Below are 27,790 nucleotides of genomic sequence, written 5' to 3'. Positions count from 1 at the left end.
ACAGTAGGATTAGAAAAAAACAAAAGAGAGGACAGTTAACTGAGGGCGTGGGCGAGCTGAAGCAGGAACGCCATTCAATAAACCTGAGACGGAGACGCTCAGGCAGCTCAGACGGTGTAACGGGCGGGGTGAGCGTTTACTCTTCTATCAATCTGCGTTGGAGAAGTCAAACACTGAGCGCTGGCTGCATTATTAATGACTACACAGACGCTGCTGCTGCATCACTTAAAAACTCCTCAGAAAAAGTAATGAGGTCCAGAGTCAGCTCCTAACAACCTGCGAAAGCTTTTCAAGAGTTATCTGTCAGGTAAAGACCGTGTTTTTATAAGTAATTGCTGGAAGGTGTGTGTGTTTATTTTTAAGGGTTGCATTGAGTTTAAGCAGCCTTAAGAAGCACATACATTAGTACAAACACAAGTTAACAGCCCACAGCGAAGGTAGAAGACGACGCCACGTCATATTTCTCTGCCTTTCCCTACTTCCTGTTGCTGAGATAATAATAATAATCGTGGGCAAAGCTGTGGTGGGATATTATCTGGAAAAGGACAACTGCAAGAGTGCGAAGCTACATGCTGCATTCACGTCATATCGTACAAGCGACATTCACTTTAGTCCCAAGAAAGACGTTTCTAGGAATCTCTGACATGCACTGTCTCCTGCACTTAAAGAAAACAGCTGTAGCATTTACATTAAAGGTCACACAGCAGCGCCACTGATTCAACGCAAATAAAGCCCAATCATTTTAATTGAAAAAGTATCTATACTTCCATAAAAGTACATTTAACTCATCAATTTACTAATTTAGATGATGTTTCTCCTTTTCAATGGAGACTAACCACGGGTGTGAGCATCTGAGATGAATGCGAGATTTCTTGCATCACAACAGAGTTGGTTTTAAAAGCAATAATAAAAAAGACAAAGACACATTAGCAGCTTCTGTTTTGATTGATTTGAAGACTGCAATCTTGATCGTTACAGAGATAGTTAAGCATTTTAAATACATTTTTACTATGTTGTTTATTACTAATACGACAGCATATAAGGGCCATTGTAGGAAAAAAATATAAATAAATTTTTTTTTAAAGCTGGAATAGAGGGGGTAAATTTCAGAGTTTAAAATGTCAGAGTTTTCTAGTTTTATGTTGCAAATTTACAAGAAAAAAACAAAGATATTCTCTGACACAAATATGTAAGGAAAAACACACAACACAACAAGATGTTGCTTATTTTGCACTCTGCCTGCAGTAGATGTAAGACTCTTCAGACTTTTCAGCTTGATTAATAAATAAGAAAATACTACTTATTTTATCCCATAATCACCAGATCATGCGCTTCTCCAACTTTTGAGTTTCTGAGCTTTCCTTTTTCATAAATTTTTCTCTCAAATTTGCAACTTTACATACTGTCTTGCATATGACGAAGTATTTCCATCAAAACATGAGTAAAGCATCTGAAATTCGCCCACGTGTTGTTTTTTTGGTTTTGTAAAGACTGAACATCCACTGAGAAGGAGTTAGTGATGAAGACAGTGAGACATGGCTGAAAGCTCTGGCTCGGCCTGTTACCCACCTCATCAGACTGTCGGATGCTGTCCAGGGGGATCAGCGCTGTGCCGATCATCGTGTCCCATATCAAACCTTTGTTCCACAGCTCCACCACCAGACCCGACTCCAGGTGATTGATCTCACTGTAGGAAACAGACAAACACACATTAACTCCTTTAGATATTTTATTTACTTTTACAAATGCTATTTTAGCATGTTAAATCTATTTTATTGTACCTTATTTTCAACTTGCTTACTCTTTCCTTCTCTATTTAGCTCATCAGTCGTCTGTGATGTACTTTGAACCTGTATGAAACGTTCTATACAAATCGTTTGATAGCTGATTGATTCAATCAGTTGTGATCAGTAACCTCTGCTCTCCAGATCCCATCATCAACAATAATAAACCTGTTTCATATACACCTAGTGCAGGTTTTCCCCCGCTCCGTCTGATGTATTACAGTACGTCTCCCTCCCATCAGGCCGGTAAGTGGCCGATCTCGTCCTGCGGTAGTGAGGCTGGAGGATGACAGCCGTCACTTTCTGACAGATCCGTCTTAAAGAGAAGACAGCAGCCAAACTGTCTCCTCTCCTCATTTGCATATTCACATTCACATTCACATTCACAGCCCCATTCATATTCATATGGCCTCAGTTTGGCTGTCAGTCATCTCTGATGATGACACTTCACTGCTGGGATGATGGAAAGAAGAGAGTGGGCGGGAGAGGACGGAGCAATGTGTGTGTGTGTGTGTGTGTGTGTGTGTGTGTGTGTGTGTGTGTGTGTGTGTGTGTGTGTGTGTGTGTGTGTGTGTGTGTGTGTGTGTGTGTGTGTGTCTCAAGTCAACCAGCCAAACAGCAGCCGAGTCAAAAATGATGACCTGGTTGATGGTAATCATGTTTGGCGTGATCACCGTTAACCGTCTCCATTCACGTTTTACAGGCCGGTATACGACTGGGAGGATTTTGCAACAATGGGAAACACAAGTAGAAGAGATCCTGTTGTGTCAATAAAGATTCTTCAATTGAGCAAAGTGGAATGAGAACAGAGGCCGAGAGAGGCCAGCTGGCATCGCACGGCTCATAAATGAGGCCGAGGCTCCATCTGCATTCAATTTCAATGTGTTTGAACACAATCTGTACATATGGGAAATCAGCTAAAGCTTCAACGGACAGAACCATGAACCTAAATATGTAAACACACACAGGAGGCTTTTTTACAAACGCCAAAACAGTTTCTTCCATTTCTGATGTGAAAATAATAATCATAACAACATAAATTAGACTTTTCTCCTATCTATTCTTTTTAGAAAACTCAAACTCTGAAAAAAACTCACAGCTTTTCATCCATTTATTTTCTGATTATGCAGCTAATTGAAAATCATAGTAAGCAACAAACAGAGCCTTTAAAAGGAAATATCTTGTGGTTCCCGCTACAACTGGAAAAACAACAGAGATTGAATTAACTTTATCTGAGGAGCTTGAGATTCCACCACAAATTTAAAGAAGAGGCTTTGTGGCTGCTGCGTATTTGAATTTCCTCTGAAATTGATCATTTTTAGTGCTTTATCCATACTGTAAAGTCGCATTAAAGACAGCAACAGGCACGACACCCACAAATATCGAGTTAAAATATCTATATATTACTCCTGGTGGCTGACTGTGGTATAGGTGATAGGAGCCTGACTGACAAAGGCTGAAAATTCCTTCAATTGTGCAAGAAAATTTAAATAACAAAACAATAAATATCAAAAACTAATTTATTAGGCCAAAATGTGAATTTAATTTCATCAATTTCATTTTTATCGAGAAAGATTCTGGCCCTTCAACAAACACAGTTGGTGACCCACTGCTCTAAAACAAGGCTACACAACTATATTTATTTATATTTGTTTATTATTATGAAATCCTGAATCAAAAGATAAAAACCTGATTAAAAGTGACAGGATGCATGTGTATATGTTTTGATTTTATGTTTTATATCAGAACAGTATGCAATCATATCCAGGAAAATCATCTGTTTTTGGAGTTAAACTTGCATCACATGTCACTGATGAGGATTTTCTTGCTACCTTCTGACCATAAATCAAACAATTCTCACTGATATTATCTTTTTTTCTCTCTCTTTGAACAGTTTCTGCTGTGTAACTGCATCCCTGTATGAACTGCAGTTGCCTTATGTGTGACCCATTTCTGACTTCCCCAGCCTCTCTCTCTCTCTCTCATTCAGAACTAAAATATTAAAAACACCATTTGGGCCTCGTCTGAGTTTCCCCAGCCACAGTGAAATCCGCTCATCGGAAGAAGAGTATTATGTAACGTTGACAGTCAGTCCGAGGTCAGTTTGTGATGACGCAAAAATTAAAACAAGTGAAAAAAAAAAAACAACAGAAAACAGGGGGGAAAAAAACAAAGATGCGCCTCATGATCTACTGTCTGGTTTTTAATCCATGGCATTATTTCATTGAAACCATGAAACATAAAACCTAGAATAGGATTAGAAGCAGGTCTGTCTCCAACCTGTCTGACTCACACACCACATACTGTATGTGTGTGTGTGTTTGTGTTTCTATCTGTACGATCTTGTACCTTCACATCCAACTCAGGCATATGCCCTCCATCAACGCCCATCCATTATTGAGGGAACAGTTTTGTTGTATTTTTATCGGTCGCACTCGCACACACAAACACGCACCTGCACACCTACACACCTCGTCTTACCTTGTGTTTCAGAGTAGATAGAGAGGAGAAAATTGACCCAAAAAAAAAACAAAAATAAAGAGGGTAAAGACGAGGGGGAAGGTAAAATGTGAGTGGCAAACGCTGAGTGTTAAGGCTTTGTCGAAACTACGGAGCCAGAGGGAGGAATTGGGGCCAAACAACAGGTGAAATCAATCAGTTTTTAACATGTTCCTGTGGAGAACGCAGCTACACTGTTCTTTCATTCGTGATCCAGTTCATAGAAATAACTTCCACTCAAAAATGGTCACGTTTGACGAATATTTTCTGCTTCTTACTGAGAAAATAACCTTTAATTATGTATTTTGATTTTTTGCCATCATGCAGCATTAATTATTGAAATGATGCTCTTATAACATGGTCACTGTCATGTTGCGAAAGGTTTAGTATATTTTGGTCCATCTAAACAATCCAATAAAAATAGATGCAAATATCCTCTCTGTGTTGTTAATGTGCTTTTGGAAAGTCAGATAAACACCCAACTTTAAAGGGGACATATTTTACATGTCTTGTCTTATTATAAGAAGATATATTTGTAGTGTTTCATCTCCTCTACCAGTTTCCTCTATGGAGCTCTGGTAAAAACACATTAGCCAATCAGAAGAGAGAAGGCTCTGAGTCTCTTCCCTGATTGGCAGACTGTTTTCTCAGTCACTGAATAAAAACATAGAGCAGGATTCAGGTAAAACACTCAGAGAAACCAAATCCTGCAAGTGTTGGATTTTGGGTCAAGGTGGGCGGGGCTTTGGGTGACTGCTTTGTTGTGACATCACAAAGTTACATAAATCCTGACGGCTGGCGTAAAGGCTCAGTTTCTGAATACAGGCTGTGTGCTTTTCTCTGTGGACGGAGACTTTGATACTTCCACAGTATTAATATAGAAACTAAACCTGATTTATAATAGAAAAAGACGTGGAAATTTCACTTTATACAATACGGGACCTTTAACGGGGAAAATAGTCTTTGATAAACAGCTGCAGTTAGAGGAGAGGCTTAAACGAGACCAAATGGAGAGGATGCGATCAGACAGCAGTTCATCATTCCTGTTATTATAAATTGATAACGTCGTTGGGTCGAGACTAACAGAGGTTGATGTGAAGGGAAGCAGAAAGGTCACCTTTTTTTCTTTTTTTTTTTGGAAACTTAGACAAAACTAAATTGACAGAGACCTGGAAGAAAAAAGAGCCGACTGTGACCTTAATCACTGGAGAGGCCATCAGACTGAAAGATGAGCCCAAACAGAAATGGGATAAATATTTCTCTCCATCCATCCAAAAAAACAAAAAACAAAACATATCTCAAAGTCAAAGTAAAATGAGAATATAATCTACAATTACAAACAATCTAAGCTAAATATGCAATTTCCACAAAATAAAGCAAATACCACAAAATACTGTACTAGTTTTAATTAATATTAACTTAATTAAACTACTTAAACGACCTCCTTGTGCTATGTTACCCTACATAGTATATATGAGGTCAGAGAAGTGTGTCAGTCAAGTCATGAAGATTACGAGCGGTCAGTGTGGCGAGAGAAAGCCGGCGACCTCTGGCATGATACTGTAAATCAGGTCAGAAGATTAACACCTAGAGTGGCGTGTGAGGACAAATGAGAGGAAGAGAAATAGAGAAATGAGAGAGAGAGGGAGAGGGAGGAGTAAAAGCCAAAAAAAAGTCATGTTTGTGATGAAAGAGGAGGACAGAAAACACGAGACAGACGGACAGAGACTGAATTTGAGGATGCAGCAGCACGAGCTGGGACGAGCACGTGAGGCCTGGTGACCCTCCACACTGACGAGTGGAGAGGGATCAACATTCAACTGCTTATCCCCTGATCTCACGGAGCCGACCCACCAACCCACCAACCAACCAGCCGTCTCACACACACACACCCACACACACACACACACACACGGAGAGACGCAGCTGTCCTGTGACTACCACTGTAGTACAGATTTAACAGATTTAACCTTCGTCTTGTCTTAGCTTTCTGTTACCATCTATGGTGTTCGGGTTAGTTTTGACCCGTGTTTTAAATCAGCTGTAAAATACATTAAAAACATTTTTTTTCATCCAATTTGTTTTTCTTCTCTTGGTTACATTGTTAGGCTTCCTTATCCATGACAATTTTGGTTTCAATATCTTTTGGTGTGGGTCTTTTTTTTGTCAGTCTACCATTTGGCTTTAATTGAACCTTCCTCTTGTCAGCTTTCTGCTACCATCTATGGTGTTAGGGTCAGTTTTGACATGAGTCTTAAATCAGCTGTAAAACACACTAAAACAATTATTTACTACATTGTAGAATTTTGTGTAAAATGTTTGGGGGGGTTTATTTTGTTTAAATAGAGGTTCCTGACAAAGTCAAAAAGCCTTGATGCTATAAATCTACTGTATGTGGTACTTTCATGCATTTAAAACCTGAAAACGGGTCACTGGTGACCCGAACACAAGAGAAGGGTTAACACAGTACAAGAATAAGAAGCAGCAGAAGATGAGCCGACAGATACTGCAAGGAGGAGAGATTTTAAAAATGGCTGTGAGGAAAGTGTCAGACTTTAGCTGTAAAATACTAATCAATCACTGACCAAATGTGTTGAACAAACGGACAAATGGACAGTTTCAGCTTGTTGTTGTTGTTGTTATAGACTGTGGCAGTAATTAAGCACTGAGGTACAATTACAACCTCCTTACTAGCAGGAATAAAAAATAAAAAAAACATTAGTGAGTTCTTCAAGATTAAACATAACACAGACTAAATGTTGTGAAGCAGTGACCATCCGTACACACAGCAGGCAGAAAAAGAAGTGAATAAACCAGTTCACTGAGCAAATGTGACAAAATGTTTGTTTTTAATGCGCTGATGTGAGTCAAATAAGAAGAAACGAAAGTAAAGAATCCAGTAACAGATACAGACTATCTATCTATCTATCTATCTATCTATCTATCTATCTATCTATCTATCTATCTATCTAATATCTCTACAAGAACTGTACAACAACGCCAGCAGCAGCAGTGCAGATCTCCACTCTGAATCCTTGTTAGCCGCTATTTTCATCGGAGCTCACAGAAGCGATTTGACCAGGAGGACAAAAGTGGTCGACAGCAGGTGTTGAAAAGTTAATTTTAGTTTGTAAATGTGGTGAAAGGTTTCCTTTTTGTCACCATTCCCTAAATTATGTGGAACTTTTCTTTCTTTTTTCACCCCCCTCTCAAACAAAAAGCATTTTCATTATAAAAGAGGAAATTTATTCACCTTGGACAGATTCAATCAAAAGTGTTGTGGGAGAAATTGCAGAACTTTTTCATTGCAGCCCGTGAGAACAAGCAGTAATCCAACACCGTGCACGTGTGTGTGTGTGTGTGTGTGTGTGTGTGTGTGTGCACAAGTCTTGTTCGTTTATTAAATGAGGATAATGAATTGGATTTTTGGAGAATAATTTTGGGTCTGGTGTTTGATGCAGGTGCTTGGCAGGTGAGTCGAGGTGACAGCTAATCAAAAGAGGCAGATTGTGCGTGTGTGTGTGTCCATGCCACCCCAGAGTACTTCAGTGCTGACAATTCAAAGATTGACTAAGAACAAATTTGGAGAGTTTTTAATATGCAAATGTTAATTAATGAGATTAAAAGTATAAAGTTCTGCAGATTAAACTTGTTTGATGTAATAATAGCTTTTCCCTGCACAACAGTACACCGTAACGGACAGTGACGAGTTACAATCATCATTATCATGCACCATCATCACACACTTCAGGATGGCATTAACCAACATTACAATGAGTGTAATTTACACACTTACACTAAATAGTGGTTATGTATTGTTGAGCTAAACAATGGTGTTGCCATGCCATGCATAAAACTAATATGATTGCATATTCTCCTAACTGGAAAAAAAAAAGCTTCCTCCTTAGAGCCGACGACGAGTTCTTGCTCTCTTTATTACAATGCAATACAATCTATTTCTAGTTAAACAAACATTTAATGCACTAAATATATTATATATTTATCATCCTTTACTATTTATAGCAATTTTCATAAGCTGCACAGCGTTATTTTTGTTAATTGCTGCCAAACTGAATTTCGTATTTCTTATCATCTCATCCTAAACATCATTAAATGTCACCACTGTGTTTTCCCTTTAGCATGCTAACACATTGCATGCAGGCTGCCAAACTAAATTTCTTTACATTTTAAAATGCAATCTATAATATCCTGTATTATCTTAAATATTTTCAAAATTAAAATTAAATAGTGTGCTAATCAGACATGCTAACACGCAGCATGTTTGTATTCTGTGTTAGTAGGCTATTAACTCAACAGACATTGGTCCATCTGTTTGTCGAGTATCCTGACATTTTCAAAGGAGTTGGACAAGTGAACTACATGATTAACCCCGTCCAGACCAAACACAGCTGTGACAGATTTCATGGCATTTAATAATAATAGCAAAGCTGCTGAGATATTTCACTCAGGAGAAGCTGGACAAACTGACGGATACTGTAATTAATAATTAAGTTAAAAAAGTTATCGTGCACCCCTAGTAATTTATTACTCCTACCTTTTGACTCTATTTAATCTGATTTTATTCTTATCTACCTCAGAATGCGAACAAAATTTTGTCCTGTGCGTAGCTGTGTATATGAATGACATTAAAGTATTTCAATTCAATTCAAATTCAATTACAGAAAACAAGGCAACGAAATGCTGAATCCATGTGACCAGAAGTGCAAAAGCAGTAGATGACTTAAATAGTAGATTATATAAATATAAAGTGCAGGAATCATATATAAATATATCTATATAAATACATGTGCAATGTGGAAGACCATACAGAGTGAAGTGTTGTGACTCATATCCTGAAACAGGTGGTTTAACGTCAGTGGAGAAAGTGAGAACCAAACTGTTGGACAAAGGCACAGAGAGACTAAAATGATTCCCTTTTTATATCTCTCACTTTCTGTTGATGAATCCGGGGTCCAGCCAATCAGAAGATGCTCCCTTCAGCATCACCTTCTCTTTCATTTGCCTAAAAACGGGTTTGATGTTGAGAGGAGACACTTTGAAGCGGTGTGTGTGTGTGTGTGTGTGTGTGTGTGTGTGTGTTAAACCCCTCAGCCTAAATGGATGGCTTACAGCTGGAACAATCAGGATTTCAGAGAGTTTAACAGGTGCAGCTGCAAACAGTCAGAACAAAAAAAAAAAAAAAAAAGAGGCAGTGCTATCAGCAGGGGAGAGATGGAGACTGAGAGGAGCCGAGTGCAGCCAGGAATACAGTTACTATTCTCCAACTTCTTTTCATATTTGGGCGGGAGTGTGAGGCGACCAAACTCATCTCTGACTCAGACTGAAGATGAAAACCATATTTCACTCTCCACTCATCCATGTTTAATCTGCAGCGTTTGTCCAGGTCAGAGTGACAGCAGCCGACACTCTCCTCTCACCTGAGATACAGAGGCCTGACATGCAGGGCTTCTCACACACACATACATAGTATACAGTGTTGTGCCTGAATGCGTTCAATTAACTTGTTCATACTGTATTTTGGGCGAACGTGAACTCAACGTACTACTGTATTTCCGCTTGATGAACGTTATTGTGAACGCGTTCATTCTGGCGATTGTGAACGGCGCTCTCTCAAAGTATGACTTCGTCCAGGAGTGTGCCAGATTTCCATAGAAGCGAAAACCCAGCTAAACACACTGTAAACAGGCGTTATAATATGTAGCGGAAAATAACACCCAATCTGGCAACACCTATCAGCTGTTTGGATCAGCGGCGCTGGAAGAGGCGGAGTGATACAGCGCGTCGCGGAGCCTGTCTGTGTGGAGGAATACTGACCCAGTTGGTTAGTAAAAGATAAACGGGGTTTAGAGAGGGAAGTCTAAGTCATTTGACATATTTGAGAATTTTATAAAATAGTAACGCAGTAGTTACTTTTCCTGGTAATTACTTTCATCACGGTGTAACTCAGTTACTTTTTGGGTAAAGTAAAGTAGTAACTATAACTAGGAGGTTAAAACTGCAAAAATGATTGCTGTCTGTGGTTCGATATGGGCTGAGGCAATGATTTTGATAATAATAGCTTGTAGCAACATATTGAAAAACAGAAAAAAGAACTATGAACTAGTTCAGTTTTGGAACCGTGAACTTAGTTCAAAATTTTGAATTATGAACTATGAACTGAACTAGTTTATTTTAAAATTTGTGAACTGAACTTTGAACTAGTTCATGTAGAAAGTGAACTTTCCCAACACTGCACACATATACATACATGCAAACCTCTATAATATAGATAATCGATAATCACACTGAAAAAAAAAAAACACCGGCCTGTAGTAACTCTGTAATCATCACCAGCTGTGTTGTGTCTTCAACGGGAGCGGGTCCCTTACAGATGTCCCAGAAGAGTCAGAGTCAAAGAGTCAGACTGCACATCTGGCAGGGACCCATCACCACCACCATCAACACCACCGTCACCGCCGCCAACCAGCTGTGTGGATGTCACCTCCCGGCTGTTTCCAAGCAACCCGACCACATTTGAATGGACTTAACATTTGTGACGCATCACAATTTGTTGTCACCTTGGAAAATACTTTGTCTTCATTAAGTGACGAACCCACTGGTCCACAGGTCAAAGATTTTGATTTGATTTGATTCAGCACAAATACTGTAAGCAGCGTTGTTACAGTAGGTTTCCTGACTTGTTCCTGACCTTTTTTTTTTTTTTTAACAAAATATCTGTTCAAAATTTTTCTTCTTCTTCTTTTTTTTGCATTAGCACATGAAGTTGGGCTATAAACAAAGCTTCAGTTTCAATAACACTTTATAAAGCATTAGTTCAGCATTATTAAATACTTAATTCATCATAAGCATTCTTCCATTCCATTCTTCCATCCTCTTTTGATGTGATTTATAAACACAGTTATAAATGTTTAAAGGGATAGTTCACCCAAAATTCAAATTTCACTCTTTATCTACTCACCCTCATGTCCACTAAGGGCTGGGAGAAGTTTCAGAGTCCTCCGTGTCTTCTCTGAGTCACAGCGGGGCTCCGTGCAACACTGCATGTCCATATGACGGTAGCGAACGGGGCTCAATTTTCTTCATCCAAAAAAACACACCAAAAAACATCCAAATACCTCCATAGTGCTCATCTGTAATGTCCCTCTTGTATTGAAGCCCCAACATGAGAAATTAGCTTGTTTGTAGTGGAAGCTCCCAGTGTTGCTCTGCCGGAATCTCACGCGAGTTGCGGAGCCGTGAACTGGGCGTCAATGCAAATTGCGCGAGATTTGGACGGACCAGGAAGAGCAGTGCTGGGAGCCTCCGCTACAAACAAGCTTAAAACATAGAATTATTAAATTTTTTCCGGAACAATTTCTCATGTTGGGGCTTCAATACAAGAGGGACATTACAAACGAGCACTGTGGAGGTATTTGGATGTTTTTTGGTGTGTCTTTTTGGACTAAGAAAAGTGAGCCCCGTTTGCTACCGTCATATGGACATGCAGTGCTGCACGGAGCCCTGCTGTAACTCCAAGAAGGCACGGAGGACTCTGAAACTTCTCCCAACCCTTAGTCGACATGAGGGTGAGTAGATAATGAGTGAAATTTGAATTTTGGGTGAACTATCCCTTTAATAGTGTCACGGTGTCACCAGTGCATCATTTTCACACATGTATCTCCCACTAAAAAGTCACAAATGACATTAAAAACATTTTCTCTTGATAATTTCTCATTCTCATCCTGTGAGTTACAGTATCTGGTTCCACCTTCATACAAAAACAAAAGCCAAACTAAAACCAGTGCAGTGAATAAAAAACAGATACAACCAGTGCAAATCAAAAGCTGGTTAAGCATGAAGGTTAAAAAACGAGTCTTGTTGTTGCTTACTGCTCTTACTGAGACAATCAAACTCGGTTGTTATTCATATTTGAAATCCAGCGGCGCGCCAACATGTTACTGCTGCCCCACAGTGAAGCCAATGAGACCTAGGAGTTAATTAGGCATTTAGCATAGAGAGGAGGAGGAGGAGGAGGAGAGAGGAGAGGAGAGGAGAGGAGAGGAGGAGTCTTATGTAATCATGATGTGGATCCACAGTCAATCTCTCCAATCCCTCTAATCAAGTCTAGGGGGATCAGTCTGGAGGAAAGATCTGTGTGTGGAACAGTGCACAATAAATAACTGTTTTGTGTGTGTATAGGAAAGACAGAGAGAGAGAGAGAGATTCATGTATACGCCTGATGCTTGTGTGTTTTAGGATACGTTCAAATACAAAGAAAAAAAAGAAAGCCTCGCCTGATTTAGACTGATGAGATTTGCAGCCTCATGAATTGGAGCGATCTGATCTCCAGTAACAGAGACGCTTCAGATTTGTGTTATTGAATTTCTGATACTGGCACGGACATTTACTTTGTCCACAAAGGACTTGATCATCTGTTATTATTATCCATACATATACATATATATATATATATATATATATATATATATATATATATATATATATATATATATATATATATATATATATATATATATATATATATACACACTATATTTATATATTAGAGGACACCACCACATATGTCCAAAGTCCACTGCTATGTGAGAGTCAAACGTGCAGATACTGGTGTAATTGCTCCTTTCCTCTTTCTCTGGTAATGACATTACTATAATGGTTTATTTCTAAAGAAGTGGGAAATTAACGCTGAGTGCTTAAATGAGAAATTCAAGGGAAAGCTCTTATAATTGTTGACTTTACTCTTAGTTGTTTGACCTTTGCTCCAACATTTGAGAAGCTATCGTTATTGGTTTTTTTAAATTTAGTAAAAACCATTCGATGACGCTGAAACTACATGTAACCCAGGTTAAGAAACTTCAGCGGTGAGGACTTGATTAGTTACTTTCTGTCTCTCGGCCTGAGTCACCACATCAACCCCTGTCAGCGCTGGAGCAGAACAATAGAAGCAGAAAATAACTTCATCCAGCTGCAGCAGAGCTCAGGTTAAAGATCAGGACTCAACAAAGAAAAAGAGATAGAAAGAAGAGGAATGAAAGGATTACAACCCGGAGTAAAAGCAGCTTCAAAATCCAATATAGAAGAACATTTTTTTTTCACCATTTCACAGCCATTCACAACTAACAAGAGAACATCTGGGCAGAGACACAACCTGTGACAAACTGCAGGACGTCTCATTGTCGTCACTGTGAATCCAACCTGCTGATAATCTTCAGAACAAAACTCAACATTCAACTGCACTTGGTTTGTTTTTTGAGGCTCTGGGCCACGTTTGAAGTGAAATATCTCAGCTGTTTGATGTGCTACCATAACATGTCTCAACCTTTCTACTAGCACCAACATCAACACGTGAAAAATATGAATCTGTCAAATATTCTGTTTATTGACCAGAACTTTTTCAAAACTAATGAGATTCGATTCCCTCATCAAACTCATCAAATACACAATCCAACAACTCCAAAACGCTCTGGTGACAAGTTGTGACCTGCACATTCACCACGCTATGAGATTATAACAGAACGTGACCAGACAGAGTTGTTTTAGAGGTAAATTCATGCAAAACCGCTGATGCGTGTTGCCTTCAGGGACAGTTCTTCATCAAGCAGTCTCTGCATTTACCTCTAAAACAACTCTGTCTGGTAACGTTGTGTTATTATCTCATAGCGTGGTGAATGTGCAGGTCACAACTTGTCCACCAGAGCGTTTTGGAGTTGTTGGATTGTTTATTTGATGAGTTTGATGAGGGAAATCAAGAAATCCCATGAGCCTCCGTAGCGTAGCTCTGAGCAGCTCGCGGCTCTGCTCCGCCGTTCTAAAAATAGCTTGCATCGACAATTAAAGGTAACGAACCTACTACTGCTATGACTATAGGGATTATGGCAATGGGCCAATTTGCCAAAACTATCCCTTTAAGCTAAATGTCAAAAAGTCAGGTTTTAATCTGCACATCCAGTGTCACACTGAAACCTGCCCCTGCCCATTTACCTGTAAAGAGAGCAAAGCCTCATTTTTGTAAACAATTCTGCTCTCTGGGCTGCACAGAAATGCAGCAACATTTCAGGAAAAATGTTTTTCCACAATTGCCCCCATCGGAGCCAAACCACCCCACATTAGAGCTGTTAGCCTGTCACTCTACTTCCTCACACCATGCGTAAAGGTACGTTGGTTTTATGTCTCTCCTCCAACTGGTCACCACACATGATCCTTAAAAACATCTCCCTCCCCAAAATAACTCCTCGGGGGCCGTGGAGACAAGGTGCTGGCAAGTGAAGTGGGATTTCTAAATCAGCTACATCTGTACCTTTTCTCCCCTGTGGAATCAGACTGGGCTGGAGAATTCATTAGATTTATCACTGACTCATCCACTTATCTGAGCTCGGCATGTAATTTCACTTTCCATCCATCCTACCTGCTCCGACCACAAATTCCCATTTAGTAGCCTGCGTCAACTGGAGTCCCACAGGCGGCTGATGCTCCCTTTCAATTTCAGGGAGTCCTATTAAAGCCGGCTAGCAAGTCGGCTAGCAGCGGATTCCTGGCCTGAATTCATCTAAGGGCTGACACACACTGTGAAGCTCCAATTCCTCTCTGCATTTGTCTTGATACATCCTGAGTGGTTGGTGCCTCACACGCCGCGGCGCCAAAATAGGCTACCTGACAAACCTGAGCCAAAACAGAAAAACTCGACACAAATACTACAAGACAAGACCGGAAACCACGGTAGCAGTCAGAGCTCAGTGTTGTGTCATGTCACTTCAGCTTCAAACCTCTTCAGTAGCCTGGTGTCATATCAGCTACAAACTATCCTATTTGGTTGTGTAATTTAATGCGCAATGTCAGAATTTGACCTTTTAGTACGGTGTCCATGAGGGCTCAATATACGGCAGCTTTAGAAACAAATGCAAACAGAAACATCTTCATCAGTTTTGACGACCCATGTGCTGCCAAATACTCTCAACACAAGGGGAAAGTTCCCAGGGGACACTAAAAAGTGAGACACACTTACTTGGACATTGATGTATTATAATTGATCCACAGTAGGGTTGCAAAGGGGCGAAAAATTTCCGGTAAATTTCCAGAAACTTTCCATGGGAGGTTATGCTGGGGAATTTTGGAAATATTCCAAATTGGAAACTTTCCATGGGAATTATGGGAATTCATGGGAATTAACTTGAAATTGGGGGTAATTTAAACAAACTGTATCATATACAAACATAAATGTAAATATTTAGTTTTGTCATAAGCAGATATCCATGCAAAATAATACAATTAAAAAACATGACAGATTTATTTGTGAGTAGAACCCCCCCACCTCCCCAAGTTCCCTGTAAAGGGCCAACCTTCAATTTTGTAAATTTCGGATTTATTCCTGTTTATTCCCATTTATTCCAATATTTTCCCGTTAATTCCCATGGAAAGTTTCCAACTTTGAAAATTCCAAGAATTTAGCAACCCTAATCCGCAGGCATTTGTCGTTCAGTGCTTTTAACTTCAAAAGTGCGTCCAGACTGGGTTCGGTGTCCTATGAAAACACTTCTGCCTCTCAGTATTTGCAGAACATGTGTGTTAAGGTGTCTTCTGAATTTGTTTGCCTTTTTTTTAACATTTGCATTTGAAGTTGCACTGCACTGAGCTCTCAGGGCCACCGTACTTTAGCACATTTATATGTATATTCCTCAGTGGTTATTGTTTTGAAGCAGTTTCAACAGAGCAACTTGAATCACTGTGCCAAACTTTGAATCCAGAACATGTTCCTCCTCAGTGGAAAGGAAAACACCAAAGCAACCAAACCAAAATCATGTTCAAGCCAATTCACATTCAGCATTGGATATTATAGTTATAATACCAAGAGAACAAGGAAACTACTAAGTTAATAACCAACAGCAAAGCATTTTCAAGGTGAAATACTCACAACATGAAGTCTTGTTCCCAACATGGTTGATCTCCACGGACGGTGATGGTTGTACTCTTGACATTTTGCACCTTTAGAGTGACGTAGGCGTTGAACTTGTCTGTACGAGAGAGACAGAGAGAGAATATTGTGATTTAGATTATCATTTTGTTTGAAACCTCCTAGCATTGACTTAAAACCATAAGACTATCAATCACCCATCTTAAGTTTTGGTCGAACTACAGGAGAACATATAAATCCCCTGTCCACTTAACAAAGCAGTAAACAGCCATTATTTTCATGAGTAGTGAAGCATCTGTGAAGCACATAAAAGGAAATGAAGGGGGCATAACAAAGGATAAAAATCCCACCCATGGGGGATTTTTCAGACAAGAGAAGAAATAATTAAAAACTACCAGCATGGGGGAGGAACCAAAGAACACAATGCTGGTTAGACGAGAGACTTAACGCAGAATTCATATTGTAGACCAATATAAAAGGAGATGAAGCCAGCGTGCCCTGCACAGCTGCAGGATATGAGCACAAAACACAGAGCTTGTGCTAATTTTAGCATGTAGCAATACATTATGTGGGCTTTTTCTCTTTTAAATCACCAAACAGTGCAAAGACAATAAGTTTGTGCAGTAGCTGTCAAACATGCGAGTCAGTCCTCAGACATCGGAGTCTTTACGTCTAAATATCAGTGTCTTTGTCTCTGTCAATATGAAATGTTGTGTTTTATCTGTCAACATTTGAAAAACTCTGCAACCTGCAGCAAAGATGGAATCAAACCACTTTCCCCAAACTGTGCAACTCGAAGAATTTGTGTAACTCAAAATAATCATTGAAACTGATTATATAAATAAACTTAAGTGACACTCCCATAAATAATTTAGGACTACGGGAACACATGCACAGCTAACAAACTTTTTATTTTCACTGCAACATAAAATATTGAAAAAAATTTAATTTTTAATTTCTGCTGACTCAAGGTTTTAAGAGAGGTGAGGAAATTACAAGATAACTATAGTATAGTCACAATAAGTGAGTTTGATGACATGAAACTGTAAGAGCGATACATTATTTGCAGATTCATGAACATTTTTCAACTTTTCCTTAAAGATATTTTGTAATTATGCTAAAACAAACATAGAACATGTGACATAATTACATCTCATTTAGTTACATATAAAGGTAATTTCTCAGACATGGTGATAAGGGTGTTCAGAATATCGGGTAGTATACTTTGTTATTAAAATTACTTTATTTGATACCATATTTGATACCAAAAGTAAACAGCAATGAATGAGATGAGACCCAGACATTTTTTTCCCTTTCAGTACAAATATATTATTGGATGTTTAATCATACTGTTAGTGTTGCAGGTCCATGTCTCTGTCGTCCTGAGGAGCTGTCAGAGCATTTACTGTAGCTCTTTTTGCAATCACTGAAATAAAGAACGGCTCTGGACACAACCTGCCTGATATTATTGTACAGGATTTTCTTTCTTTATTAATGTCTTCTCCTTTGCAAACCGAGTTAAGGATAATACAAAAATACCTTTGTGACTGTCATGCAATAATAAAAAAGTGTAAAGATGCATTATTGCGGCTGATCATTTGAGTCTTCAGACAAATCCTCCCACATTTGGTCACAAATAAGCAGAAGCACAAAGATGAGAGTGATCACTTACGCCTTAAATAACAGAGTCTTTTAATAACGCTCATTTCCCAGACGGTGTCACTATTAACTGTGGAAGAGCTGAGCAGGGAACACTTTGTACCAAGAAAAAAACTACTTCAGATGGCGAATAAGAGCCTCATTACATTTTTTCATCACACGCTGACGGCTGCTCAGAGAACTATACGACCCTTTCTCGTCTTTTTCTACACAGCTTGTCCATTTTTAGCGTTGATGCCGACTTAATGTATTCATATTCAGAAATGTTAAAGCTGCATTTGGTTATTCTACAGAGATCAACTGGTGCAGAGATAATCGCTCTCCCCGAATCGCTTGTTCGGGGTTGGAGGTTATTATTTTGGGAAACAGTTATTTATAATGGCTACATCAACTTGTCTATTTATGCTGTGACTGCTGTATACTTGCACCAATTCTTTTATTTATATTCACTCTTGAAAAGATGCAGCCTGGTTACCAACTTCTAACTCAAGTTTATTTCGAGTTGTTGTCAATTAAAATCAACAAGTTCTTCAACCTAAATGACCATAGAGGCTTTGAGAGGTTTGTCCCTGCAGCTCTCAGAGATGATTTAGGATCGTACCAGCAGGAAACACATTGATCATCATGTCATCATGGTGACAAGAGATTGATAAATCCATCCATCAGCTAAACCTCTTATCTGTCAAAAATTGTCAGTTAACGTAATGGGCTTGTCTTTGGACTGTAGGAGAAAGCTGGTGAATCGAGGAAACCTAGGCAGACACAGGAAGAACATTCAAACTCCACAAAGGAAGGCTACATTTGGGATTAAGAAATTATTCTGAACTTTGAACCCAGTGCAAACCGCTCTACCACTGAGCTACAAGGATTGGAAAGTTCATGAAATAAATAGATCATCAGTCTGCAGTTCGCAATCACTTCCTTGTTGTTGTGAGTTTCCATTTAGATCTTTGCTTCTTGGAGTGTTCACATTATAACCATAAACTCTATCATGTTGTAGTTAATATACAAGCTCCTTTGGTTTAGGGTTAGTGAACATTTACCTTAAGGAGGAACATTACAGGTGTTTTGTGCAACAGCTTCTATTGCAAGTTAATCTTGACATGGACTTAATGGTCTAAGAGCTGTTCTGATGGTTTTTGAATACATTTACCCTATTATACCACATTAGAAAATGTTTACTATGTCAGTGTTTGGTTTGTGTGTGGTTTTCGGCACAACATGATTTTAACAACAACATATTGGACATAAAAAACACACAAAACTTGATTACACTTAGGCTATACCCTCAGCATCTGACATAAAATGAGAGAAAGTTTGATACTTTCGAACCGAAGTAGACTTTAATGCTAAACATCACTTTGTTTTCAAGCTGCAACATCAGGAATCTGATCAACTAGGTAGAACGACATAGTTAGTTTAGTTTAGACGATCTTTAGTTAGTAATAAACAAGGTTAAGGTTATGGAGCAGACATGGATAAAAGAAACTGGTGATTATCCGGTGTGTGTTTTGCCTGAATAAATGAATGTTTGCTGACATTATGAGGTCTGGACAAGGGATGTGTAAATATACATTTTAGGTTTCAGGGTTGAGGTTTTCTGCTGGTAACAACATCAAGGAAGTGGTTGTGGGTAGTGCGGTTAGATAAGGTCGCCATGTAAGTCAGCATCCTATTAAGTGGCAGAAACAGGGGTGTGGATCCTGCTGTCTAACTCACAGATATATCGGCATAATCAGCATAAACCCTGGATGTAGAGCCAGCAGCCTCCTAATCCCTGCTTGATTACCTGCCTCAAGTAGCCCACTCTTCACACGAACAGAGAGCCAAATACAGACTAGACTCAAAGAGCGTACGCAGTGTTGGTGTGTGTGTGTTTGTGTGTCTCTGTACATCCTTGTGTTTTCAATCTTACAACCACTCTATTCTGAAGAGGCCAGTGGAGCCGAGGGCACCATCAGTGAATTTGGGGTGAAATGAGGTGAGGGACGTGATCATTCAGCCGCATAAATGAATACATTTCAGCCGGGCCCCTGGATCCAATACCCTGTTCCCAAATTGGATGGGGCTTCAAGTTGGTAAAATACCTGAATTCATTTTGCTTTTAAGGAGTCTTAATAAAGTTGCCCTGGTTCCTTTAACAAATGTATCTCATCCTTCTGTTTAATCAGAAAAATGCCGTCTACAAGGAATTCAGCGAGTTATTCAGCCGAGACATCTGCTGAAACTTAATTTCATTTATGAATGCTAATGATTGAGATTAAGCTCTTCAATGGAGATCACTGCGTTTACCAGGGAAGAGGCTTTTTTGAGAAGCACTGGTTGTGCGATGTGAAGTCAAGTTCATAAGGAGTACACGGCCCAGTCAAACGGATGTGATCCCTGAGGTATGATGTACGTTTCAACCCTGTTGCACATCATAAAGGCTGTGAAAGTCTGGAAACTACTCTGACACCGTGACACAGTTACATAGTCCTAAAACCTGAATCCCTGCATTAGAAACAGGTTCCAGACTATAATTTTCCGATTGGGTACATCTAATATTTTTATTTGGGTACATGAGCTCATACAGTAACTTAGGTGTGGGACCTTCTTAGCCATACTTCAGCGTGACTGTTTGTAATATGGGCAATTCATCATCATATGTTTTATCATACAGTATCTGAGCCATAGAAGTTCAACAAGTTATTTTTGATATTATAGTTTAGCCTCTTTGTATGTTACTTCTACCAATGTTACACTAAAAAAAATCAATCAGGGCCAATCAGAAGCAGGTTTTTTGCAGAATGTGGGCAGGAAACACAAAAATACAAAGTGCTAATGTGTTGACCTGTATGGACGTGAAGTAGGGCACTGCCAGAAAAGACCTTGTGCACTCAATCAATTTCCCCAATTATAATAAAGGTTAATGTAGTAATAACAGTCCAATGGGGGTAGCCTTATCTTATCTGATCTTGTGTTTTCGTAAACACATTGTTGCATACAGATGTTATTCTTATGTGTATCCAATTTCCTTCTCAACCCCCCCACCACCCCGGAGATCTTTGTTGATTACATTGTCCTGCTTCGGCAAAGAGAGCAGGACGAAACTGAGCTAATAAAACACAGGGGAGAAGAAACACTCTCCACCAGCAGAGCACAGGATGCACCCAGGGTTTCTTAATCCTTATTTACCCAGGGAGCGTTGACTAAGCACTTGTTGTTGATGTCTTTTGGCTGCTCCCATTACAGGTTGTCACAGGAGAGATCTAGTCACATATTGAGGTTGAACTGAGGTTGTAGATGCCTTTCATGACGAGGGGCTTGGGGAGAGGAACACCTGAGTCACTTCACAGTCACACATGTGGATGCTGTTGAGTACAGTCCTCTGTTGTGGCCAGTTTTAACAGCTCCATCAAGAGAAAATGATCCTTCTGATCAAGGACTCAAACTGGGGTGCAACTCGGCTACTGGGATAGTCCTATTTTCAGCAGCAGCTCTAAAAAAGTTCACTGTGACATCAAAGGTAACACAGGTATCAATATCTCAATCTGCCTTTGCTTAGAATAGCAATAGCAATAGCATAGAATATGCAAAACATGGAAATGTTAACAGTGTTAACCATTATATGGTGGTTTGGTGTTTTCCAGGCTCATGCTGTCGTAATCTTATATAATATTACATAATCTACAGTCGTTATTGCAGCCAAGTAGAAACAGGCTCTGAGAAAGGTTGACATCCATTGGAGGAACGGTTTGAGACCGTACATTAATGCACTGTTGTTGCATTGAGATGATCAGTACCACTCTCACATCTGTACAAGAAATATGGAGCTTTCACCAGCAGGTGTTCAGCTAATCTTGACATAAAGACTGGAAACGGGGATAAACAGCCTGGTTGAGCTGAGAGACATTGATCTTGGTAATTGACGATCATCGGAACAATCCCCAAGAGCTTACTACCAAGACGGTATTTGGCTTGTCTTCCCATTGATGTTTAAACTGGTTACCATCAGTAGCAGTAGTGTTAGATCTTATTACTTCAAGTGGAGGAGATCAATAGACAGAGTATGTCATTTAGTTTGGTTTCTTGCAGTAGTAAATAGATTTTTTCGTCCTTAATGGAGGCATACAGTAGGGAGACAGTCAACCAAAGAGGGTTTATTTTACAGTCTAGTTTAGTTTTAACAAAGACACGGAACAATTTCATTAAATGCTCCCATTGGAGGATCCAACAACTACAATCACTCAAGCCCAGTCCAACACGTTCTCATACCAGGTTGTGTGGGACTATTTCTTGGCCAGATGCAGTGATAACATTTCAAAGACTTGCTTTTTTACAATGGTGTTGTTGTTGTTTTTTCTACTGCAGTTGGCTACTGGGAAAGTAGTAGACAAACTGGTTTAGGTGTGTTACCACCACCTTCAGCCATGCGTTAAGACTGGAGACTGCAGGAAATCCAACACGGACACAACTGAATGTCACATACACTGTGTATCTAAGGGTAAATCAAAGTTTATAGATCGTAGCCCGATCCTCCTGTTACAAGACAACGTGAAATGTCAAGTGTAAATGTCTCCCCACCCCTCAGAGCTCAGCGCTAATGACAAAGGCCAGAGAGAGGGAGGTGAAAGGGTTAATCTGGAATAATCCATCATTCACTTAAGGGGGTTGCCAGCTCTGTGATTAAGGGGGACGAGGGGACTGGCAGGATGTAGACAGCCCCATTTACTGCCTGAGCTAACAGTGGTAAAACAGAATTAGGGGAAACGCTACAACTGTACACAGAGAGAGCAAAAGCAAACTACGCTGAAAAATAAACAAAAGCAACTGAGAAAAATATAAAGATTTGAGCAATCGTCTAAATTCGGCATCACACACACTATTGTCATACACACAAAAACACCCCAACCTCCTGTAAGCAGCAACTAGCTGTGGCGGAGAGGACATATCCCAGCATGCAGCGGGACCCTCCTGGGGAGCAGTCCGCGTCATTTATAATTAAGTGGCGATGACTTATGAAAATAAATAAGTTATATTCAGTTACACATGGACGTGCGCGGCGCGGCCTGGCACGATGACATTTACTAGGCTGTCTACAGTAATGAATACTCTATTATGGGTGTCGAGGGAGGGGGAGGGGGGGGGGGGAGGCGGGGGAGCGAGGGAGAGGAGGGCGAGCGGAGGAGAGGTTTTGGTGGATGGAGGGAGGGAGACGAAGATTATTTTTGTCTCACAAGCGCAAACTCAAAGGGAGTTCCATTTTTATCTAACATTTCAATAAAGGTCTTTATATGAACATTGAATCAAATGACTACCTGGGATGTCTGAGGGGAACAAGCCCATCAAGCCTTTTAGCCTCTTTTAGCTTGTTTTACTACTGCGCCACTGTGACCACTCTACTGCCCTCTAGGGGCAAACGGGTTATAAATGTAGCTTCTACTTGCTGGCTACTTTACACAGTGACAGTACGTTTACATGCACACAACTTAAATGAGCTATGCTCAAAATTCGATTTTGGCGTCAAATTGGACTTCTGTCCTTGTCCCAGTTTAGTACATGCAACCGAGAAAATCGAATAACTGACGGGAACGTGTCCTCCTCCTCAACACCACGCAATTATGCGTCGTTTCAGCAGGTTAATACGGAACCTTTTCTGGTTGACCTATTAGCCAGGCAACAGACTGGCATTTTTGTGTGCACAATTACTTATGGTGGAAATAAGGTGCACGCTATCGCTCGTGGTGATTTCGAGAGGCAGACAAGAACGCTGTAATGCTACAATAGCTTCTGCAACCGGCTTTCTTGGATGTTTTTGTTCCAGGGTCTTACGCCTATGGGGGGTGTGGAGCATGCGCATATGCGTTGTCCAGTTAAACTCCGATTACGGCATATACATGCCGGTGAAAGTTAAATTCCAATCGCATTATCTGGGCGTCTTAATTGGAGTTAGAGAACTCTGATATTAGTCGGACTAACGCTTAAATGCACTCAGTTGTCCAGTTATAGTCGGATTAAGGCAATAATTCGGTTTTCTCAAGTGTCATCTAAACATATTGATAGAGTACCTGCTGTATTGTAGAAACTGGGAAGAGGTATTAAGTGGCAACAGAAAAAGTAAAGATGAGGAGTAATCTGCCACTTGATTGGCAGATATTAGTAATTGAAAATGCAGTGTAGAAACCAGCTGCAAAGTACATGTGGTGCCATAGATGGAAACAAACTGCACAACCATTGACATTAAAACAACTTAAAGCATTGTATAATTTAGGCAAAAACATTTCCAATCTGCACCCACTGATTCATTTATTGCCATTTTGGAGGATTCGTATAATTTATTAAATTGTCACATCATCATTGTTTACCTCAACTAGAAAACTAGATGCTTTCTTCTCACTTCAGACAGCTAAATGAAGAGAAAATGACCATCTTCCCAAACACGACTTGAAAAAGGCTTTTAGGCGAAACGTTGTCGTGAAAATAAAGAAGCACTTTTTTCTGCTCCTGGAGCTGTGTGTGCGCTGTGCGGCGTTTTTTCAATTTTTCCTAATTGCCTGCTCCATCGCCAGCACCTGAAAGAGTTAACCTACGGTGTGTGTGTGACTCTCTTCCTTGTACATCTTCCTAAACAATCCATCACAGAAAATACTGAAAATGACAGCACTGTTTTTTTTTTGTGCAGAAAACAGTAGAAATCTCTACAGTGCCGACTTTAAGTAAGCTAAGTTGACTCCAGGGGAATCGTTGCAGTCTGCAATAAGTCAGACAGCACAACGGTTTAGCTGTGTGGAGACAGGCTGCCTCATTATAGTCAGGGATTCCTCTGCATTCATTAGTCTGCAGTGGACCATCACAGCAAGATGACCAATACTGCTGGTGAGCAACGTGTCGGTGTGAAACACTACCTGATCTCTGCTCAGACACACCTGAGCACAGTCCTGTAGTTCAAGGTTAATGATTAATTATAACAAGAAAAGTCCAAATTTGTTGACTTGGACTGGAGAGGAAACTAAAACAGGTACGAGAACAAGCCAAAATAAAAAACCAACACAACCCGTTGTGACAGACTCAGACACAGTTTAAATGTGTCGTCCTTGCATAAAGACCTTTGTATTTCTACACTTGAGGTATTTATTTGTAACAAAGTTCTTGGCATTTGCAGAGCACCAACACCGTCTCTTTCAGCTACCGCCACAAATAGAATCTAATTCTGTGGGAAACACGGTATTTCCTGCCAAGGTTGTTTTTTCAGTTTCGATTCAAATTAAAAGCTCACTTCTCAAACCTCTAATCCAGAGATTTGCAAGTACAGTAAGTGGTGTCATGACCCAAAAGCCCAAAATCGGGTTTAAGCAAACACTACAAAGAGCTGATTTGCATCATTTCACCCAGAGAAAAGGGACGTTTCATAATTAAATGAGGCCTTGGATTAATGTGGAAATGATCACCTTCCACCGTGGCCTACTGCTCTTTAACTGTGGGTGAATTACAGTAACCTACGTAGTCTGGCACAGATCTCCTCTCTCACAGACAGACACACACTAAGAGTCACTGAGGTTGGACCGTAAAATCTGATCATAACTATTTCTGCAGGATGGATACCAACACTCATGATTGCTTTGTTTTTAGTAACGTACATTTACCGCCTTTTTAAATAGGACTGAAAATTCATAACAAATAGAGGTGTAATACTTATGTGTAAAACTGGGAAGGCTGGTTCGCCATTCTCAGATCTGTATGATGGGGCCAAAAATATTTGGTCTAAGAATAATGCAGAGGAGAGGCTGTGATTTATCATCTGTGCAGTGACCGTTTTAGCTGCACATTATCAGACCAGGCTGAATTTTGATTAGGCACAGCATGAAGGCTTCTGGGTTCAAAGCTCTGTATGGACTTTGCATGTTCTCTCTGGGTGTCAAGTGTCCTTAGGTGTGATTGTGAGCATGTGAGGCTGCTTGTCTCCATACGATGGTCCAGTGATAGACTGGCGACCTGCAAGATGTAGGCCTACCCCACCGTCACATGGCTCCAGTCAGCCCACAATGGATAAGCTTGTATAACTTTAACTCAAGTGCCATCTGCACCTTTATTTCGTAAATTTAAACTTTTGTCAATTTGTTCTATTAATATGCTACAAACATGTCTGTTTATGTTTAAATTCATCCATTACAAACACAACTTTACAGGCACTTTTCAAAAGTTCTTTCTGTTATCATCAGATATTCACTCCTATTCAGTAAAGCTGCGTTCACACCGGGCTTTTTATTTTTGTCGCTGTTGCTCGTATCGGTCCTTTGTCATCTCTCTGTTGCTTGTCTATTGTGTTTTCCTTGTCTCGTTCCCTTTTCTGCTTCTTTTCCACTTTTCTTTTCCTATTGGTCGATTTGTTTTAGGATTGTATATACACCGGTAAACCGCTTGGGGTTATTTTCCTCTCCTGCACAATTATTTGCCTTTGTATCATTAAATATAATGATTGTTTTGTCATATGAATAAACATTTAAAAAAAAACTTTTGGACGGATTACTGGATGGATGTTAGCATTCTGCATAATTAGTTTACAACCTCTGGTGACCATGAACGTCTGTACCACCAGTCCATCCAAGTGAGCTGGTGTGTAGCTCCGAGCACCAGACTACCTGACATCACCATGCCTGGAGCATCAGTGATGTCATGGATTAAAACAGGATAGTGTCCCATCAATCATCCAAAATAATAAAGTGACACATATACGAGAAACGTCTCTCTCAGGAGTCGTCCACCGCTGGGGCTTGAGCAGGGCTGTGGGACAGCAGCAGCCCACTCCCCCAGGCAAAGAAAATATTGCTTCTTCTTACTATTAAGATAAATCAGATCACGATTCCTAAAACTGGGGCATTAGAGTGGGACAAACTCTACTAGTTGTTTCTGACCTGAGACTAATAATCACGTCACATGACAGAACGCCATCCTGGGTGTATTCTCCATCACCTACATGGCTGGATGGCGCAGCCCAGATGAGAAGTAGGTGTGCGGTTTTAGGTCAGATTTTAAGGGGGGGGGGGGGGAAGAAAAATTTCCAGACAGAGACTTTGAGTGCTTCCTTTGTTTGATTGCCAGGCAATTTACAATCAGAGAACTGCAGCATTATTCAGCACTGAGGTAAAAAAAAGAAAGAAAAAAAAACAGTCAACTGGGTTAGTGATCTCCTGGACCTTGGTTGTCATGGTTATGGTGGCCTTCCAGTCCTGTATCACCATGTTTACTTGGATTTGTTAGGTTTAGCGTTGGGTTAAATAAGTACCTCCTTAAAGCAGAAGTAAGCGATCCGGTCGTTTTGGCTAACTTTGTTAGTTAGAAGTCCCCGCCCTCGTCATGGATCTATTGGTCCTCGTCCCTACGTCACCACATTCACGCGCATCCCTTGGCTGCACACACAGCCCTTCATGCCGTTCTCTCTCCTCATTGGATAAAGGTTGTAGGATACAAGGAAAGTTTTCTCCTCAGCTTACAGCAGAGCAGAGTGACTGACAGACCCGTGTTTCGGACCAAACACTCTATGTAAGTGATTGTCGTCGGAAGATATAACTATTTAAGACTTATATTAACACAAATATTCCGCTTACTTCTGCTTTAAGGTTAGACAATGTTGTTACATTGCAATAACAATAATAACAGCATGGTCTGTTGAATGGTCGTAGATAATAGATAAATTCATCCATCAACCCCAACCACCTCCTTATATGACGTCACTGGACTTCCTGATAATTATTTTGGTCACTAGATGTTGAAGCTCATTGTTTACAGATGGTCAACATGTTAAAGTAGCTCTGAAAGGTTTTGTGCTGCAACCAGGATTTCACTTGGAAAAGTAATCCAAACTTATAATGAAGAGCAGATCTCTCTAGAGTAAATGAAAGGATAATAATAAAAACTTGCTACATACAAATGGCTGTGGAAC

General features: G+C 40.0%; 1 protein-coding gene across 1 annotated transcript in view; it reads right to left on the bottom strand.

Moving 5' to 3' along the window:
* The window catches only part of LOC310992017 (protein unc-13 homolog B-like), a gene marked incomplete at its 3' end in the record, with an annotated part of 189,869 nt that overhangs the window by 141,279 nt on the left and 20,800 nt on the right, over nucleotides 1-27,790 (bottom strand). Inside the window, exons 3-4 of the mRNA XM_083979974.1 lie at nucleotides 16,213-16,312; nucleotides 1,570-1,687 (exon numbers count right to left, since the gene is read on the bottom strand). Coding sequence (XP_083836100.1) covers nucleotides 1,570-1,687; nucleotides 16,213-16,312 — 218 coding nt within the window. The remainder of the gene's footprint in view (nucleotides 1-1,569; nucleotides 1,688-16,212; nucleotides 16,313-27,790) is intronic.

This window comes from Trachurus trachurus (assembly GCF_905171665.1).
Source record: "Trachurus trachurus genome assembly, chromosome: 9".
Taxonomy (NCBI): domain Eukaryota; kingdom Metazoa; phylum Chordata; class Actinopteri; order Carangiformes; family Carangidae; genus Trachurus; species Trachurus trachurus.
This window is presented reverse-complemented; position numbering and strand designations above follow the sequence as displayed.